Here is an 18,603-nt window from a genome sequence, read left to right on the forward strand (position 1 = left end):
CCCCGGCAGCTTTCTGACAATCGTACTTGTGCTCCAGAACTAGTCAAGTTGCTCCAGTACAGCTATAATACTGGCATCTACCCAGCAAGTAGTATGGCATTAAGATAGAGGAATAGCCATGGTCACATTGAATGATGGAGCGGGGTCAATGGACTGGATGGTTTACTCCTGCTCTTATTTTTTTATGCTTCTATGTTTCTAAATTGTCTAAGTATGTCCTGGCCACAAAACGCAAGCCAAATCCAAGCAAACCAATTACTATTTCATCAGCCTACTATCAATCATCATCAAACTAATGGAACGAGTTGTCGATAAGTGCTTACAAGCGGCACTTCCTCAGCAATAGCCTTGTCATTGATACTCAGCGTGGGTTCCGCCAGGGTCACTCAGTTCCTGACGTCATTACAGCCTTGGTCCAAACATGGACTAAAGAGCTGAACTCAAGAGGAGAAGTAAGAGTGACTGTCCTTAACATCAAGGCCGCATTTGACCGAGTATGGCATCAAGGAGCCCCAGCAAAGCAGGAGTCAATGGGAATCAGGGGGGGAAAACTCTCCACTGTTCAATGTCAATCATCTCAGTTTCAGGACATCACTGCAGGAGCTCCTCAGGGTAGTGTCCTCAGCACAACCATCTTCAGCTACTTCATCAATAATCTTCTCTCCATCATAAGGTCATAAGTAGGGATGATTGCACAATGTGTGGCTCCTCAGATACTGAAGAAATCCAAATGCATATGCAGCAAGACCTGGGCAACATTCACATTGGACTGTTAAGTGGCAAGTAACATTCACATCACACAATGACCATTTCCGACAAGAGAGAATCCAACCATCTCCCTTGGACACTCAATGGCATTACCATTGCTGAATCCCCCACTATCAACATCTTGAGGGGTTACCATTGACCAGAAACTAAACTGGCCCAGCCATTCAAATATTGTGTCTATAGATGCAAGTCAGAAGCTGGGAATTCTGCAATGAGTAACTCACCTCCTGACTTCCCAAAGTCTGTCCACCATCTACAAGGCATAAGTCAGGCGTGTGATGAAATACTCTCTACTTGCCTGGATAAGTGAAGCCCCAACAACACTCAAGAAGCTCAACATCATCCAGGAGCAAACAGCTCAATTGACTGGCACCCCTCTATTCCATCTTCAACACTTGCAGTGTCAGCGGTGTGTACCATATACAAGATGCATTGCAGGAACTCACCAAGGCTCCTTGGAAAGCACTTTCCAAAACAGCGACTTCTACTACCCAGAGAGACAAGGGTAAGAGATGCATGGGAACATTACTGTTTACAAGTTCCCCTCTAAATCACACATCATCCTGATTTGAACTGTATCACGGTCCATTCACTGTCACTGGGTCAAAATCCTGGAAATCCGTCTCTAACAGCACAATAGGTCTACCACATGGAGTGTAGCAGTTTAAGAAGGTGGTTCACCACCACCTTCTCAAGAGCAATAAATGTTGGTGTATCCAACAAAGCCCACATCCCATGAAATATTTTTTTTAAAACCCTCATATCAGGGACAATTTTAGTGAGCCCATGGTCAGATTGCTCATCCAGCCTGCAGGTTTTATTTTCATCCACACAGGTAGAAAGCACCTCGTATCTGATGGTTAAAGCCAAGGGCTAAATTTCCTTCATCACGTCTGCTGGGTCCCCATATCTACCTGATTTACAGTTACAACCTCTTGGTCCTGACCATTGACCGACCCTTAAATTCTACCTAATTTGAGAGTTGTGCCTCCTGGAACACTGTTCAAGTAATTCTCCTCTTCCCTGATACGTCGCAATGTCCACAACTCAGACTCCAACTCAGCAACTTTGCGACAAAATTTCTGAAGCTGCAGACACTCACCTCAGATATGATTATCCGAGATTGCAATGCATTCCACAAACTCCCACGTTACAGTCATGGCACATCACCACATGACCACCCACGCCATGGCTGTCTAACCTTATTCATTTCGTCAATTAGTTATTTATTTACACCACTAAAGTAACAGTAAGTCACCCAGTTTGGAGACAAAATACATTCATCAGCTATGGAGGCGCCTCTTTTCTCTCTCTGCACTGAATTTCCAGCTGTACCAAATTCCTGGCAGACCAGGGTTTCGTGGAGGGAAAGGTTCCTTCAGAACTCTAGGAGGGTCGTGGCATCCTTCTCGAAGTGGCGAGAATGCCAGAGGATGATTGTTTCGTTGTGGAGGCTGGTGGGTTAGAAGATGAGGTCAGGAGAATCCTATCGTGGTTCTGGTGAGAGCAGAAGTGTAGGAAATGGGTCAGATGCTGCAGAGGGTCATGCTAACCAAGGTGGGGAAATCCTCAGTTTATGAAAAATAAATACGACAGAAGCACTGTCGTGGAAGGCTGCATCATAACGATACAACAGAGATGGAGAAACAGGAGAATGGAATGGAGTGCTTATAGTAAGTAGGGTGTGAGGAAGTATAATTGAGGTAGCTATGTGAATCAGTGGGCTTTTAGTAAATATGATTTGATAGCCTATTTCCAGAAATAGAGAAGGGGAGAGTCAATGACGGACCATGTGAAACTGAGAGAAGGGTGAAAATTGAAACAAAGTTGATGAAGTTTTCCAGTTCAGGGCAAGAACAGGGTACGGTTCAACTTTTACGATCCAGACCAGACCTCAATAATGACTAGGACACTTGATAGAAACCATAATATTTTATCTTAATTTTGTAAGACTGTGAGGAAAGGTTAATTCGCCAAGGAGTAATTGCATGAAGAAATAGGGATATGGTATATTAAAACAAACTTTATTACCAACACAGTATTAAAGCCTTTAACATCACACCAGAAAATAATTTACAATTACCCCTTAAACAATACTACTCAATACAGGGAATACAATGCCCCTAACTACTATTTTTATTCCAACTTAAACGACAAGAAAAAAAATCTCAGCTCTAAATCCACTTAACTACCAAAAGCACATAGGAATACTTGCTATACATAGTTGTTCTTTGAGAAAGAGAGATCTTTTGACACCGCTTTAAAGACAAGGGGCGTCATTCTCCGACCCCCGCCGGGTCGGAGAATGGCCGTTGGCCGCCGTGAATCCCGCCCCCGCCGAAGTCTCCGGTACCGGAGATTGGGCGGGGGCGGGAATCGGGCCGCGCCGGTTGGCGGGACCCCCCGTTCAATTCTCCGGCCCGGATGGGCCGAAGTCCCGCCCAGAAATTGCCTGTCCCGCCAGCATAAATCAAACCTGGTATTTACCGGCGGGACCAGGCGGCGTGGGCGGGCTCCGGGGTCCTGGGGGGGGCGCAGGGTGATCTGACCCCGTGGGGGTGCCCCCACGGTGGCCTGGCCCGCGATCGGGGCCCACCGATCCGCGGGCGGGCCTGTGCGGTGGGGGCACTCTTTCCCTTCCGCCTCCGCTACGGCCTCCACCATGGCGGAGGCGGAAGAGACTCTCCCCACTTCGCATGCGCGGGAAACATTCGGCGGCTGCTGACGCTCCCGCGCATGCACCGGGAAACTGTCAGCGGCTGCTGACGCTCCCGCGCATGCGCCGCATTTCCACGCCAGCTGGCGGGGCGGAAATCCCTCCGGCGTCGGCCTAGTCCCTCAATGTTGGGGCTAGGCCGCCAAAGATGTGGAGCATTCCGCACCTTTGGGCCGGCGCGATGCCCGTCTGATTGGCGCCGTCTTTGGCGCCAGTCGGCGGACATCGCGCCATTGGGGGAGAATTTCGCCCCAGATCTGACTCCTGTCAGGCACATGCAGAAACTCTGGCTGGAAATCTTCCAAAGCTGTTTCTCAGCTTGTTGCAGCTCCCCCTTGTTCTCAGACAAGTCTGCACTGCTTTAAAGACTGTTAATATCTCTAACTGAACTGCAGTCAGAGCAAAACTGCTTGACTTCTGGACACAGCTTCAGTCAGAACAGAATGGAACTGCTTTCTCAAAATGCCCGATGTCTTAGCTCCACCCAGTAACGGCCTTCATCATACTGAAGGAACTGGTTTAGCACAGTGGGCTAAATAGCTGGCTTGCAATGCAGAACAATGCCAGTGCGCGGGTTCAATTCTATTAGCCTAAGCTTTTTATGGTGGTTAAATTGCACCGTTGGCTCCCAACATTTCAAACCAAGATTCTTTTAAAACATGGCTGCAGCAGTCACACATGCACGTTAACTCAATCTTTTGGAAGGGGCTGGTTTCGCACAGTGGGCTAAATAACTGGCTTGTAATGCCGAACAATGCCAGCAGCGCGGGGTCAATTCCCGTACCGGCCTCCCCGAACAGGTGCCGGAATGTGGCGACTAGGGGCTTTTCACAGTAACTTCATTGAAGCTGACTTGTGACAATAAATGATTATTATTATTTTAACCCGTACTGCACCAAATACATACAATACAAAACACCTGAAATCCTTACATTCATCACACAACGCACCAGAAAACGAGTTGGGGGAGGGGATCTAAGTATAAGACTGGAACAAGAAATGTTCAACATATCCTTCAGAAAGGCAGCTATCGCTAAAAACCATGTGGATACTCATAGCAACACCTTTTATTTGGAGGAAATGAGTGGAGATGAAGGAGAATTTGTTAAATTGAAGAACAAGGTCAGCCAGGTGGAGGAAGCTAGTGGTGGATGGGGAATGGTTGGGCCACCATTCAAGGATTTGGCAGAGAACCATCAGACTGTCCTGGTGGGAGATGAAGGTGTAGAGGGATTGGATGCCCACAGTGAAGAAAAGACGGCTCGGACCAGGAAACTGGAAATAGTTGAAATACCGTAGGGCATCAGAAGAATTAATGATGTAGGTGGGGAGAGACTGGACAAGGGGAGAAAAAGTAGATTCAAGATAGGAAGAAATAAGTTCAGTGGGTGGGAACAAGCTGAAGCAATAGGTCTGCCAGTACAATTCTGATTTTTAGGAAAGAGGTAGGAGCAGGCTATTCGGAGCTGGGAGCATATGAGGTTTAGAAACTGTGGAGGGAAGATGTAATCATAGAATCATAGAATTTACAGTGCAGAAGGAGGCCATTCGGCCCATCGAGTCTGTTCCAGCCCTTGGAAAGAGCACCCTACTTAAGCCCTCACCTCCACACTATCCCCATAACCTAGTAACCCCACTTAATCTTTTTTGGATTCAAGAGCAATTTATCATGGCCAATCCACCTAACCTGCACACCTTTGGACTATGGGAAGAAACCGGAGCACCTGGAGGAAACCCACGCAGACATGGGGAGAATGTGCAGACTCCGCACAGTCAGTGACCCAAGCTGGGAATTGAACCTGGGACCCTGGAGCTGTGAAGCAACAGTGCTAACCACTATTTTACTGTGCTGCCCACGGTATTGCTGAAGGAACTATGAAGACACAATTTGTTGGTGTATGATGAGCCTAGAATGTGATAGTCAACATGTTAATCTCTTACAGGAGTCTTTCTAATTGTGCTTGGTCCTGTTTTATCTGACAGCATGTTGATCAGGAAGAGAACATTGGATAATTATTCATTCCCTAGTTCAAAGGGTCCAATGGTATTGTGGCCCACCAAATACCTTCTCAATGGGATGGAGAATAAATGTCTTGCCAGTGACACCCATTTCCCATGAACTACCTTTTGAAAATTATTTTAATTATTGTAAAAAATATTTTAAGTTGTTCATACTTACTCAATTACACCATCAGGTACTTGCCAACTTTCTCCTAGTTTATTAGAATTTGTTGCAATGCTGCCATTAGGCATAATTATATCATCACCAGGGTCACCATTGTAGTTACCTAAATCACACAAAAATAAACACAGGATCAGAATTTCTAGACTTTTTGATGGCACCATACTGCAATTTTGGTACTGGCACAACACCAAAAACTACTTTTGATTCAAAAGATCCATATAACACTGTGTGACTTCCTTAATCTGGTCAGATTCAATTTAGGTGAAACCATTGTCAACATTGTTACCTGGTGCTCTGGCTGAAATATAGCACCCACGAGTGTGGAGGCAGTCTTAAATAGCAATGTTAGTATATAAAGCTACCGTTTTATATTATGTTGCTTATGAAATAACATCTGTCTATCAGATAGTTGTGATTGAAACCTGCTAACAGTACAGAAGGTTTGTGAACATAGTCTTTTATTTGCTTTTCAGTTGTTGCTGCAGACAACAACTCAAACAAATCATCCCCATTAATTTTGGTAATAGCTGCAGAAGATGAAGAAATATAAGTCTTTTTATCCTTCCTGCTTTTAGGGGTCCTATGAATGGAGTTTGGGGAGACCACTATAAAGTTCCTGATGTGGTCAGAAAGCTCGTACTAAACTACCTTCATTTACATACAAATCAGCAATTTCTCTCTGCGATGCTATGGAAACGGGTAGCAGAGTGAACTAGCCCATTGGTGGGAGATTTTCTTTTGAGACGAAGCAGGACATTGCTGAAACAGAGAAAAGGGCGTTCCGCATCTTTGCTTCCAACCTGCGGTATACTTGTTCTCATCGTGAATGATGCTGAGAGAAAGAGGTGAAGTGTGCAATTTCCTAGTGTCATGTGAGAATACCTTCAAGAAATGGGTGTTTATAAATGGGTGTGTATATAAATATCTGTAGTGAGAGTACCTTTAAGAAATGGGTGTTTACTACTGCAGTGATGTCAGAGAGTGGGTGGAGCTGGGCTGTCTGTCAGCTTTTTACTTTCGTTTTTGAGCAGGCTGCAGGGTGTGTTTTAGTTTTGTTTTCAGTGTTGGGGCTGAAGCCAGACCAAGCAGGTGTACTGTTGATCTCTCTGTCATGAAAAGACTGTCTCTTGATCATTTGGTGAATATAGAATTATAAATGTTCTCAGTAGTGAATGTAAACCTAATGTGCTTCTGTTAAAAGGGGTTTCTTAAGTCTTCTGGATGTTAAAAGGACAGCTTACGGATTACTTAGTGTTGTATTCTTTCGGGGTTGTATTTGAACTGATGGTTGCTATGATGTTCACTGTATGTTTTAAAAAGGTTAACTTGAGTTCATAGAATAAACATTGTTTTGCTTTAAAAAATATGTTTCCATTTCTGCTGTACCACACCTGTAGAGTGGGCCGTGTGCTCCCCATACCACAATCTATTAAAAGTTGTGGGTCAGGTGAACTCCATGATACACTTTGGGGTTCTCTAAACCCTGGCCCATAATACTAGTGCAAATAATTGTCACCTTGATAAATTTCCTTACCGAAGGAAGGATACACTACTGGTCGAAGTGGGAATGCAAGGAAGGTTCACCAGATTAATCCTTGGGATGGCGGGGTTGTTTTATATGGAGAGATTGAGGAGTCTGGGTCGCTATTCTCTGGAATTTAGAAGAATGCGAGGTGATCTCATTGAAGTGTACAAAATTCCTTCAGGGCTCGGCAGTGTAAATGCGAGAAGGATATTTCCCCTGGTTGGTGGTCTACAACCAGGGAACACAGTTTCAGAGTAAGAGGTAGACTATTTAGAACCAAGATGAGGAGTAATTTATTCAGTTAGAAGATGGTGAACATTTGGAATTCTTTACTCCAGAGGGCTGCAGAGGCTCAGTCACTGAGTATGTTCAAAGCAGAGGTTGATAGATTTCTAGGTCCCAGTGACATCAAGGGATATCGCTGAAGGTAAGCATGCAGGTGCAGCAGGCGGTAAATAAGGCTAATGGTATGTTGGCCTTCATTGCGAGAGGTTTCGTGTATAGAAGCAGGGACATGTTGCTGTAATTATACAGGGCCTTAGTGAGGCCACACCTGGAGTATTGTGTGCAGTTTTGGTCTCCTTCTCTGAGGAAGGATGTTCTTGCTCTCGAGGGAGTGCAGCGAAGGTTTACCACTGATTCCACGGATGGCAGGACTGTCATATGAGGAGAGATTGACTAGGTTGGGATTGTTCTCGCTGGAGTTCAGAAGAACTCATAGAGACTTATAAAATTTTAATGACTAGACAGGGTAGATGCAGGGAAGATGTTACCAATGATGGGTGTGTCCAGAACCAGGGGTCACAGTCTGAGGATTCAGAGTAAACCATTTCAGACAGATATAAGGAGGCATTTCTTCACCCAAAGAGTGTTGAGCCTGTGGAATTCATTACCAGAGGAAGTAGTTGATGCTAAAACATTGAATATATTCAAGAGGCGGCTGGATATAGCACTTGGGGAGAATGGGATCAAAGGTTATGGGGAGAAAGCAGGATTAGGCTATTGAGTTGGATGATCAGCCATGATCGTGATGAATGGCGGAGCAGGCTCGAAGGGTGGAGCAGGCCCCTCCTGCTCCTATCTTCTATGTATCTATGTATCGATGATATTGCGGGAAGATGGCATGGAGGTAGAAGATCAGGCATGATATAGTTAAATGGCGAAGCAGGCTGAAGGGGCTGAATGGCATACTCCTGCTTCTATGTTCCTATATTTAAGCCATATATATACCTGTGATGAATAACTTATTATACATTAGGAGTTGAACAGGAATTAAAACCTACTACTTTAACAACTAATATAACTAGATATTTGTAAGGGGGTAAAGATTTGCTCACTAAGTCTGCAGCACCTACCACACATGCCACAGAGCAGTCCAGCATACGTAGATGGTACAGACACATCAACATGGTGAATGCCATCAAATCTCACCATCAGGCCAAAGTCAGTCTCCAGTAAAACATAGGCACCACTCATCCGCACTACCAAGAGGTTTTTAACTGACACGGGCAGGTTTACTCTATTTCCATTCAGCTATGAAGAGAAAGATGTACTTACTGTTTACATAAATAACAAGCCAATATGCTTTATACCAATGAATTATCTATTGTCACACATGTACTACAATCTGAACCTCAATAATTAGATTATCATTTCTAGAAAATGTTGTCCAGTGTTTTGTTAAGTATTTATAATAAAAAAACGTATTTATTTTCTTTATACTTCTAGTACACAACCTAGACTCCATAAATTATGAACATGTTTTATTAGTAAAATGAGGTGCTTCAGATATTAAATGGATATCACACATTCCTGGCACTGGCATTCAGTGTGACTGTGCAGGCATTTGTACTGAACCTGTTGGATCTCCAGTATCCATTGTCATATCATTATTCATTCAAGTACTTTGTCAGATTAGTGCTGAAATACTGTGATTTAAGACTGAAATATTGGAATTAACATGCAATAAACTGTACAAAAGAATCATTCATCATACCATGGTGTTTCTATTAACAGTATATTACTTTAAATCAATGAAAGTGACCCCCAAAAACAATTTCATGGGTAAACATGGCTTTACATTCGAGCTTGAAGATTAGTACTGGTAAGTGTCTCGAATCAACTACCAACGGTCTATATTTTAGATCTGCTTTCCTGTCTCCTCTACCCCTTTCCATAACACTAGCCCAGAGATGCAGCAAAAGATACAAATTCTGACTATACTAGAACATTGTTCTAATGCATCCCTGAACAAAATCTAAAGAAGATCCTGCATCAATCTACAAATAATTAAAGATAATATAGAGTAAATTCACATACCAGGACTTTATGATTTTTCATGATTGAAAGCGTGTTATTGTAGACAAAGACGTGTACAGACTTCAACCAGGATACTTTGGTGTTGGTACCTCTGTGCTCATTGGTAGTTGATACATCAAAGTAAGGAAGCACTGAAGATTCACTGCATGGTTTGGAGAACACATATGTGCATGTTCCCATGAAGTGGTGAACACGTGTGTCAAAAGTATTGTAGCGAGGATCTCCAGAAGCACTGCATATAGCATGACCTTCACAGAAAATCAGCCAGTTAATTGCACTTATTTAATAATGTAATAAGCTTTATTGTCACAAGAAGGCTTACATTTACACTGCAATGAAGTTACTGTGAAAAGCCTCTAGTCGCCTAATTCTGGCACCTGTTCGGGGACTCAGAGGGAGAATTCAGAATGTCCAATTCACCTAACAGCAAGTCTTTCGGGACTTTTGGGAGGAAACTGGAGCACCCGGTGGAAACCCACGCAGAAACGGGGAGAACGTGCAGACTCCGCACAGACAGTAACCCAAGCCAGGAATCAAATCCGGGTCCCCTCCACTGGCCAGCTGTGGGGGCCTTTTTCGCCATATCGCGCATGGTTGCGCCTCTGCCAGTGGTGGAGCTTTGTCGGGGGATGTGTATCGAGTCGTCGATTGCCTTTCTCATGATAAATGACGGAGGGTCACTGCCAGAAGATTGGGTGCGCTTGCAGCGTTGTCTGTAATTACTGATGCTTCTATGTCCATATCTGAGGCCGAACCATCGGTGGCACAATAGCACAGTGGTTAGCACTGCCGCCTCACAGCACCAGAGACCCGGGTTCAATTCCAGCCTTGGGTAACTATCTGTGTGGAGTTTGTACGTTCTACCCGTGCCTGCTCTGGTTTCCTCCCACAGTACAAAGATGTGCAGGTCCGTGAGTTGGCCATGTTAAATTACCCCTTAGTGTCCAAAGGTGTGTAGGTTAGGTTAAGGAGTTATTGGGATAGGATGGGGTAGTGTGCTTGGGTGGAGTGCTCTTTCAGAGGGTAGGTGCAGACCCAATGGATTGAATGGCCTGCTCTTGCACTGTAGGGATTCGATGATAAACCCCTATGGGTATTTATTTTTTAAATTTAGAGTACCCAGTTTAGTTTTTCCAGTTAAGGGGCAATTTAGCGTGGCCAATCCACCTACTCTGCACATCTTTGTGTTGTGGGGGTGAAACCAGGGCAGACACGGGTGCAAACTCCACTGGAGGGTGACATGGGGCCGGGATCAAACCTGGTACCTCATCCCCGTGAGTGAGCAGTGCTAACCACTGAGCCACCGAGCAACCCCAACCCCGATGGATATTGATGGTAAGCTACTTTTGTGATGCTGCGGCGAGCTCTAGTTGGAGAAACTGTGGCTCATGTCCAGTTTCATGAAAGAGCGGCTCCCAGCTAGCTTTGCGTACAGATCCTCTACACATGGCATGGGATATCAGTCCAGGCAGGAAGCCCTGTTCACTGTCAATTTATAACCACTGCAGTGACGAACCAGTTTCACCACCGTGACCATTGGTGCAGCCCACTGTGCAAATTGGACCGGGCATATGATACCCAAACTTCCTATGCACCGTAATTTGGTTTTCACCTTCGCGAACAAGGCATAGGGACTGGTCGTGTTCTGAAGTATTTGAGCGGGCATCCGGGCTGATGTAAATCCTTGCGCTGGCCTCTTTTATTTTACCCAGGCCCTCCTGGAAAACCTCTAGATACTTAACAAGGACTTCGTACAGGCTGCCAGTCCAGATGAAGCGTTCTCAGCCAATAACGGACCAAGATGTTGGGTCACGGCCCCTGTACCATTATTAGCAGCAGCCTCGCTGTCTGCTGCCCATGGGTGACCGGGGTCACAGGTGGTCCCTATAACATTCAATAGCTCCCCGGTATATGTGGCCAGCTGGGCCTTGGTATCGTGCAAGCTTAAGGGCAAAGTATCCGTGCGAAGCCAGCGGAAGATTTGATGATGGATTACGGAGATGTCAGCCCCCGAGTTGATCTCCATTACCAGGGGCCGCCAGTTGCTTGAAGTGTAATCTGAATCGGTGCCACTTTAGGGGCAGTGATGCAATTCATCTTCATCAGGCCATTCTCCTCATGGTTAGCTACGTGTAAGGTCCTGACTCGGAGGGACTTTGTAGTCTGCCCAGGGAGGCACGATCTTTGGTGATTCTGACAGCCTTGGTCGCAGCACGTTCTGTGATTGCAGCGTGGTAATGTCACTGATACTCCTGTCATCCTCCAGGGAAGTATCACACTGGTTTGTGGTGACCCTTGACCATTGAGTCTGGTGCAACGTTTGTTGCTACTTTGGTGATGATCTGATCATGCGACCACTGCCCTGAGGGGGTCGTCCAACACTACGGATGCTATAGTCAACGGGACCAAGGAGTTTCTGAACCCTCTTTTCAGCATTCTCACGTGGCAGGACTAGCTCGATAGCTCTTTTCAGGTCCAATGTTGTTTCTGTCAACAACTTCCTCTGAGTTGCCACATTGTTAATCCCCGCACACCAAAAGGTTCCTTAACATCTCGGAGAGGGATGGACAAAACTCACAATGTTATGCGAGCTTTCAGAGTCATGACAGAAAATCAGTTACCAATTCCCCTGAAGTCCACACAATCATGTTAAACTGAGACCGTTGCAAAATCACGGATGGTTTTGCATCGTATTGATTCACCACCAATTCCACCAGTTCATCAAAGGACTTTGACTCCGGGGCTGCCGGGTACGTGAGGCTTTGATTATCCCAAAAATTGGGGTTCCGTAGGCAGTCAGGAGAATTACCTTTTATCCTCTTGATTGATGCCGTTAGCCTGGAAAAAGTGTCACATACGCTCGGCGTATTTGGCCCAATTCCCCAGGCCTGCATCAAAGGCATCTAATTTCCCAAAGATTAGGATTTTCAAAACTTCACCCAACTCGCAGCTGTGTGGCAATATTCCAATGCGGAAGCGATTCCCAGAATCTTAATTGCTGTTTTACTTTGTCACATGAAGACCCAGGAGGCCCAAGACGATAAGTAAACAATAGTTTACACACAATAAGGCCCCGTTGGGACAACCAGGATACCAGTCCTTGTCCGGGCCGGCTTTTACATTGCCGCAACTGGGAGGTGAAGCTCATCATGAGGGTAATTACAACTGTAAACCGATCATTAATGAGACTGGAATAACAATATAACAACTTAAGACCCACATCATATGTGGGCTCTTTAATTCACCTGCTGTGTCAGAAGTCACAGTGCTGGCTGTAGTCGGAAAGCTTGTTGTGGCTATTGTGTCACACGTGACTGCAGAACAAAATAAGGTAAAACCTGAGAAGAATCGCCATTTTACAAAACAGACAAATCAAGTCAACTTTCCACATTTTAGTAAATGCTGGAAACTAAAAATACCAACACATTACAAAAAGAGTTAAAACAAATGTCAAAACTAAAAGCAGTGCTAAGTTTCATTTATATTCAAGATATCAAAACAAATCAACCACAAACTATGTCAGGAAAATGAGCCATGTCTACAAACCTCCACAGCATCCAGTGTGGAAGGAGATGTCATCCACAGCAACATCACTGCGATAGTCATTGCCCCGGACTGCTTCAATGAGGATCTGTAAGAGAAAGCATCACAATAGCAGCAAGCAAAAGAGGGCAACGGCAAGTCAAACAATACAATTTCCCTATCTTCCTTCCAGTGGACCAGGTCCCTCTTATGGACTGAACTGATCTCTTCACACATCTTCTCTCCCGATTAGTATCGCAAGCCGTATGCTTCACCCAATGCCTGTGCCTATATATTTATATTGTGTATTTATGTATGTCCTCCATATTTATCCTGTATTTTTTCATGTATGGAACGATCTGTCTGGACTGTACGCAGAACAATACTTTTCACTGTAACTCGGGACATGTGACAATATCACAAATATTATCCACATAATTTACCTGAGACTTTCCCGAGAGCTGCAGGTCCACTTCTCCTGCAATCCATCTGTTTCCTTTATTTCCTGTCTCCAGCCACATTAGCACTGGTATCCCACCTTCAACCTGGTAAACTTTCAAGGCCATGCTATGAGCTACTCCATACATGTGGTACCAGAATCGCAAGCACTGAGCTCCAGATGTTTTGCATGGAGCACTGACCAGATGCGCTCTGTCTCCTTCACTGCCTTCATTGCCTTCGAGGTAGATGTAGTAACCACCTGGACACACAATTATGCTCACTGGTTAGAAACAAATCATCAGCTCTGTCAACACCTAGTGGTAAGGTAAGGATCTCACATCACCTACCTGCAGTGGTGTGGTCATAAGACGGCCCGGTGTGGCTTGATGGCGTTGATCCACTGATGCGTTTCCAATCAAAATTGTCTGTCTTGGATTGTGTCCAATTGCACAGGTCAACATCAAAATTACAGTCCAATACACAACCTGTGTGTTTGATACACAATATTTATTTCATCTTTAATGCATGCAGCATTACCCATAAATTAAACCAGATAAAACAATCACTAGGAAGTTCTGCAAAAAACAAATCAACGATATGCAGACAAAGCTGATTATTAATAATAGGCATGTATTTTAAAGGGAAATTGTGTCTTTTCGGTACAACTATTCAGAAGGATTGAGAAATAAAATGGTGGAAAAGAACAAGTAAAGATACGTGATATCAAACTTACTTTTTTCAACACAGCCACTCTGTTCCATCCAGTCTCCCAGAACAACACCAGCTGCTTCACAGGCTGAAGCATATGACGCCAGAGCATTGCACAGCAACACAGAATCTCCTCCAGTGGCACAATGATCATACACACAACTTTCAAAGTACAACTGAGGAGGGATAAACCAGTGACAATCTTTGAAAGGGCCATTGCTTGCCAAAATTATTTTGCAGTATTTCTCAGCCTCTTCATTTGATGATGGTTCACAGGTGTGTGGTGGTGGAGCGGTTTGATTACACCTGTGCAAGGAAAGTCATTTATGATTTCTGGCCTAAATTAGAAAATCTCTCATTTTAATTCCTCCTCCAATGTCAATGCACAGGACAAAGAAAGCAATTCAGGTGCTGTCAAAATCGTTCCCACTAAAGGCATGATGTACTTCTGTTACGCATTGGTGATATTTCAATGTAATATGTACCAATACTGGAGGATCCATTTCAAGCCTTCACTGCAAATCACGGAGATTGAACAGAACCTAACTCACCCGTTCATGTGTACATTTACAGGAAATCCCAGACTTTCCGCCAAGTAAATCAGTCGTTTTTACATCGACCAACTACTCTACTTACTGCCATAGCTCCTCAATCTCTGAAGAACTCTTTCCAGTTGCACTGCATTTACCTTAATTCACAATACGGTGCAGGAAATACTCACAGCCAGTCATCATCAGTAACTCTCCAGCTGTTTCCAAACTGATTGGAATCCAACGCTAGAATTCCATCACGCATCAAGAAGTCATCGAGCTGGTCATCAGTATAGGTACCACACAAGCCACACAGCTGCCCTTTGTACCTCTCATCCACCATGACAAACAGTTCGGCATCGCCATTAAACTTCAGCTGAAAACCAAAGTCTGTCTGGACCATAACAAATGATCCTGCCATCGATACCCTTACCGAAGAACGGAGAGTCACAGGGAGGTCAACCCTCACCCCATGCACCTAAACAAAACATTACCAAGATTAGTAACAACAAAGACAGGGACTACCACTGATCAACAATACATTAAGTCAGAAAACTCTACCGATCAGAGAGGTTACTCACATAAACAAGCTTATGCTTCCTCACTGCAACATGAAGGTCATCAAGTCGCAAAGCAATGGAATTAATAGCAGACCACGTTGGGCTGCCTCTGTGTTCGTTCCTACTAGTCACAGAAAACTGCACGGATGTATTTCCACAAGTCTCAGTCACAGTATAATTGCAGGCACCCTGGAAGTGGTACAGTTTCCTGTCAAATGTGGTATAGTGCGGGTCACCGTAAATGTGGCACTTTGCAGTGTCTGCTCGGTAACATCCCAAATTTCCATCCTGCACTTTGCAAATTTCCTCTGCTCCACAAGACGCTGCTTCACACTCTATGTGGTCATTTCCAGTGCAGCGGCAACGCTTTACACATCCCTCTTCCCAGAACATTGTCCCTTTCTGACAGACAAAGAGCAAGGGTGATTTTCAAAATTACTACATACTCCTCATGTAAAAGAACCAAAGAGTACCAAAAACACTTACAACTGCTCGGAAAACTTACTTCGTAGTATTTGTTGTTGTAGGCGCAGCCACAGTTCTCTACAACCACACAGGAGCTTCCACTGAGAACAGACCCCATGTTACACTCACAGTCCTCCACACAGGGCTTGCTGCAGTTCTCTGGGGCAAAACGGTCTGTGCACGTGGCTGGACAAGCACTGGCACATACATTGTAGTGGCTATTGACTCGACAGTTGACACCTGAAAGCAAAGAAGGTATAAGAAAACCTTTAAGGCTTCTGAGACCAGAAAATGTTTATAATTATAAAGACAACCGAGAAGGAAGACTCATGGACAAAAAGCCACACACATCTTTTGGAATTCACCTGGATCACAAGAATGGAAAGTATCAAAACAAACATGTGAACAAATTGAACTAAAAGAACTTGAACAGGAAATAGCAAGTCTGTAACAAAATGAACCATCTAACACAATATCACAAACACAGTGACTTTTCTCAGGCGCAATGAGGAAATATTCAAGTTAAAGCACCAGCAGCTGGCCAATACATACGACAGAAAGTGGAGTTTCTCCAGGGTGGAATATTCACTCCTGCATTTTGACACGCATCTGCATAGATTTGGAGGGCATTGCACAGAGCATCTTGACTTCCTGCCAACAGGCACAGCTCGACAACACAGCTTTCAAAGATACCAATGGGATTTATTACAGAGTGGCATTTTACAAATGGACCTCGTTGACTGGTGATCAGACCACAGAAATCATCGCTTTGGTAGAGGTTCTCGTCAGCGGGCTCACATTCCTCAGGGTTGCCTGGGTCACAACCTGGATCATCCGGTGCCACCTTCCAGCTATTTCCCAGCTCATTCGAATCTTTGGCTTGCTCTCCATCGGGTTTCATGTAATCATCTTTTCTCAATCCATTGTAGTTACCGCACATGCCACAAGACTGATTAAAATATATGCTTGGCACTTTCACTTCCACCGAATGATCAGTGTCATAGGAAACACCAAGCCCAAAATCTGTCGCCAGGACCACGTATCTTCCACTCCGACTCACACTCACGGCACCATTGACTAGGGTCACGGGTAATGTCATCCACAATTCATCAACCTGAAGGCAAGAGGAAAATGGAGATTGAACAACACCTTTTCTAAAACAGTCCGGCATCCTTTCACACAGTAGCCCAACAAACCTCAACAGCGATCTGACTGCAGGAATTGAGTAAACACAATCCTTAGCATCTGATTGATGCACATTTTACACTGATTCACAGCACTGTCTTTAACTCTATACACAAATGGAAGATATCATATTCAGCATTATAACACTGCCAAGACTGCACAATATATTCCTGATCATTTCTGATTCCGTCTCCCATTGTAATGAAATAAACGTTCCAATTAAGGAACCACTCGGAATAAAATCAGTTTAAAGTGCAGAATTTTAGATAACACAACCTAGTAATAAGACACTTACCAACACACGGTGAGATTCCCTCTTAACAATCCAGACAGTATGGCCGTGAACAGTTACTCGAACTCTCTGAACGTAAGATACTTTCGCGTTGCCCCGATTTTCATTTTTCGCTTCAACGTTAAAGTACGGAAGAGACGAGGAATTTGTGCACAGCTTGGCGATCGTATAGGTGCACGTCCCCATGAAATGATGGGTCGCTTTGTCAAAAGTATTGTAATGTGGGTCATTATGAACTCTGCAGATGCCGTATGTATGCGGGTAGCAACCAGGAACTCCTTTTGTAACTCCACAGAATGAATCCGTACCACATCCAGAACTCCAGCACACTAATTTACTACCTGCAGAAGGACATTGACACTTCGTTGAACAGGTATCATCCGTCCAGAATTCAGATCCCACTGGGTAGTGTTTGTCCTCAGACCAGCATCCACACTGACCGCTTGGCACACATCTGGCGTTATAGAAAACGTAACCTCTGTCACACACACAGCTTTCTACACATGGCTGGGAGCAGCTGGAAGGAGCATTGGGATTGACACAGGTAGCTGGACAGGCTGAGCCACACTGGTCATAGTGACTATTCACTGCACACTTCAAAGCTGTAAAGAGAGTTCAAAAGGTCTTGTATTATTTTTGCATTAAATCACTGCCATCCAACAGTTTTCTGAAAATCCATGTATTAAAGCTCAGGAGACCCGAGAAGCTGAATCAAAGCGGCAGTTTATTTTCAGCCAATTGAAAAATCTACAACGTGGCGTACAACACATAGGTCCCAAACGGAACTGCCAATCATGCCAGTCCCAATCTGGCCAGCTTTTAAGAGGTGATTCTGTGAGCAGCAGCAGATGAGCCTCCGCCCATTACCAAGCGAGCTTGTATTCCACAAGTCTAAAGGGGTGATCAATCGGGACGCCCCATGGTTCTCATCAGGGTTATTACATCGTCATTCACAAGTAACTCGTGTTTATCTCTCCACTAAGCACAATTTATACATCAAGCAATACAGCATCAAAACACTTACGGCAGAAAGTCTCATTCCTCCAAGTTTCCACTCTCACTTCCTTCGACTGGCATGCATCTGCGTAGGACTGCAAACTACTGCACAGAGTCTCCGTATGCAGGTCTAATGCACACAGGTCGTACACACAATCACCAAAATAATCCCTGGGGTCTATAACAGAGTGGCATCCTTTGAAGGGACCACGTGAATCCATGATTATTCCACAGTAAGATTTACTTTCCAGGATGTGCTTTTCATCATCAGTACAATTTGGTTTGATGCCAATGTCAGGAATACACCTGCAAAAACAGCAGCATCACTAATGAGAAATGGTTAAAGCTATATAAAGTCTGCATGCAAATGGCATGACTATGGTCATTAACA

General features: G+C 44.5%; 1 protein-coding gene across 10 annotated transcripts in view; it reads right to left on the minus strand.

Moving 5' to 3' along the window:
• LOC140389529 (IgGFc-binding protein-like) overlaps positions 1-18,603 on the minus strand; it is a 266,128-nt gene that overhangs the window by 133,193 nt on the left and 114,332 nt on the right. For 8 of the 10 annotated variants that reach the window (XM_072473722.1, XM_072473716.1, XM_072473715.1 and 5 more), the window contains 14 exons: positions 18,241-18,518; positions 17,220-17,818; positions 16,292-16,853; positions 15,780-15,979; positions 15,296-15,676; positions 14,906-15,192; positions 14,210-14,490; positions 13,824-13,961; positions 13,479-13,735; positions 13,060-13,144; positions 12,759-12,827; positions 9,514-9,761; positions 8,550-8,727; positions 5,664-5,772 (listed from right to left, as the gene is read on the minus strand). In XM_072473722.1, coding sequence (XP_072329823.1) covers positions 5,664-5,772; positions 8,550-8,727; positions 9,514-9,761; positions 12,759-12,827; positions 13,060-13,144; positions 13,479-13,735; positions 13,824-13,961; positions 14,210-14,490; positions 14,906-15,192; positions 15,296-15,676; positions 15,780-15,979; positions 16,292-16,853; positions 17,220-17,818; positions 18,241-18,518 — 3,672 coding nt within the window. The remainder of the gene's footprint in view (positions 1-5,663; positions 5,773-8,549; positions 8,728-9,513; positions 9,762-12,758; positions 12,828-13,059; positions 13,145-13,478; positions 13,736-13,823; positions 13,962-14,209; positions 14,491-14,905; positions 15,193-15,295; positions 15,677-15,779; positions 15,980-16,291; positions 16,854-17,219; positions 17,819-18,240; positions 18,519-18,603) is intronic. The other 2 variants (XR_011934415.1, XM_072473723.1) reach the window with 2 other exon arrangements.

Source organism: Scyliorhinus torazame, chromosome 14, assembly GCF_047496885.1.
Source record: "Scyliorhinus torazame isolate Kashiwa2021f chromosome 14, sScyTor2.1, whole genome shotgun sequence".
Taxonomy (NCBI): domain Eukaryota; kingdom Metazoa; phylum Chordata; class Chondrichthyes; order Carcharhiniformes; family Scyliorhinidae; genus Scyliorhinus; species Scyliorhinus torazame.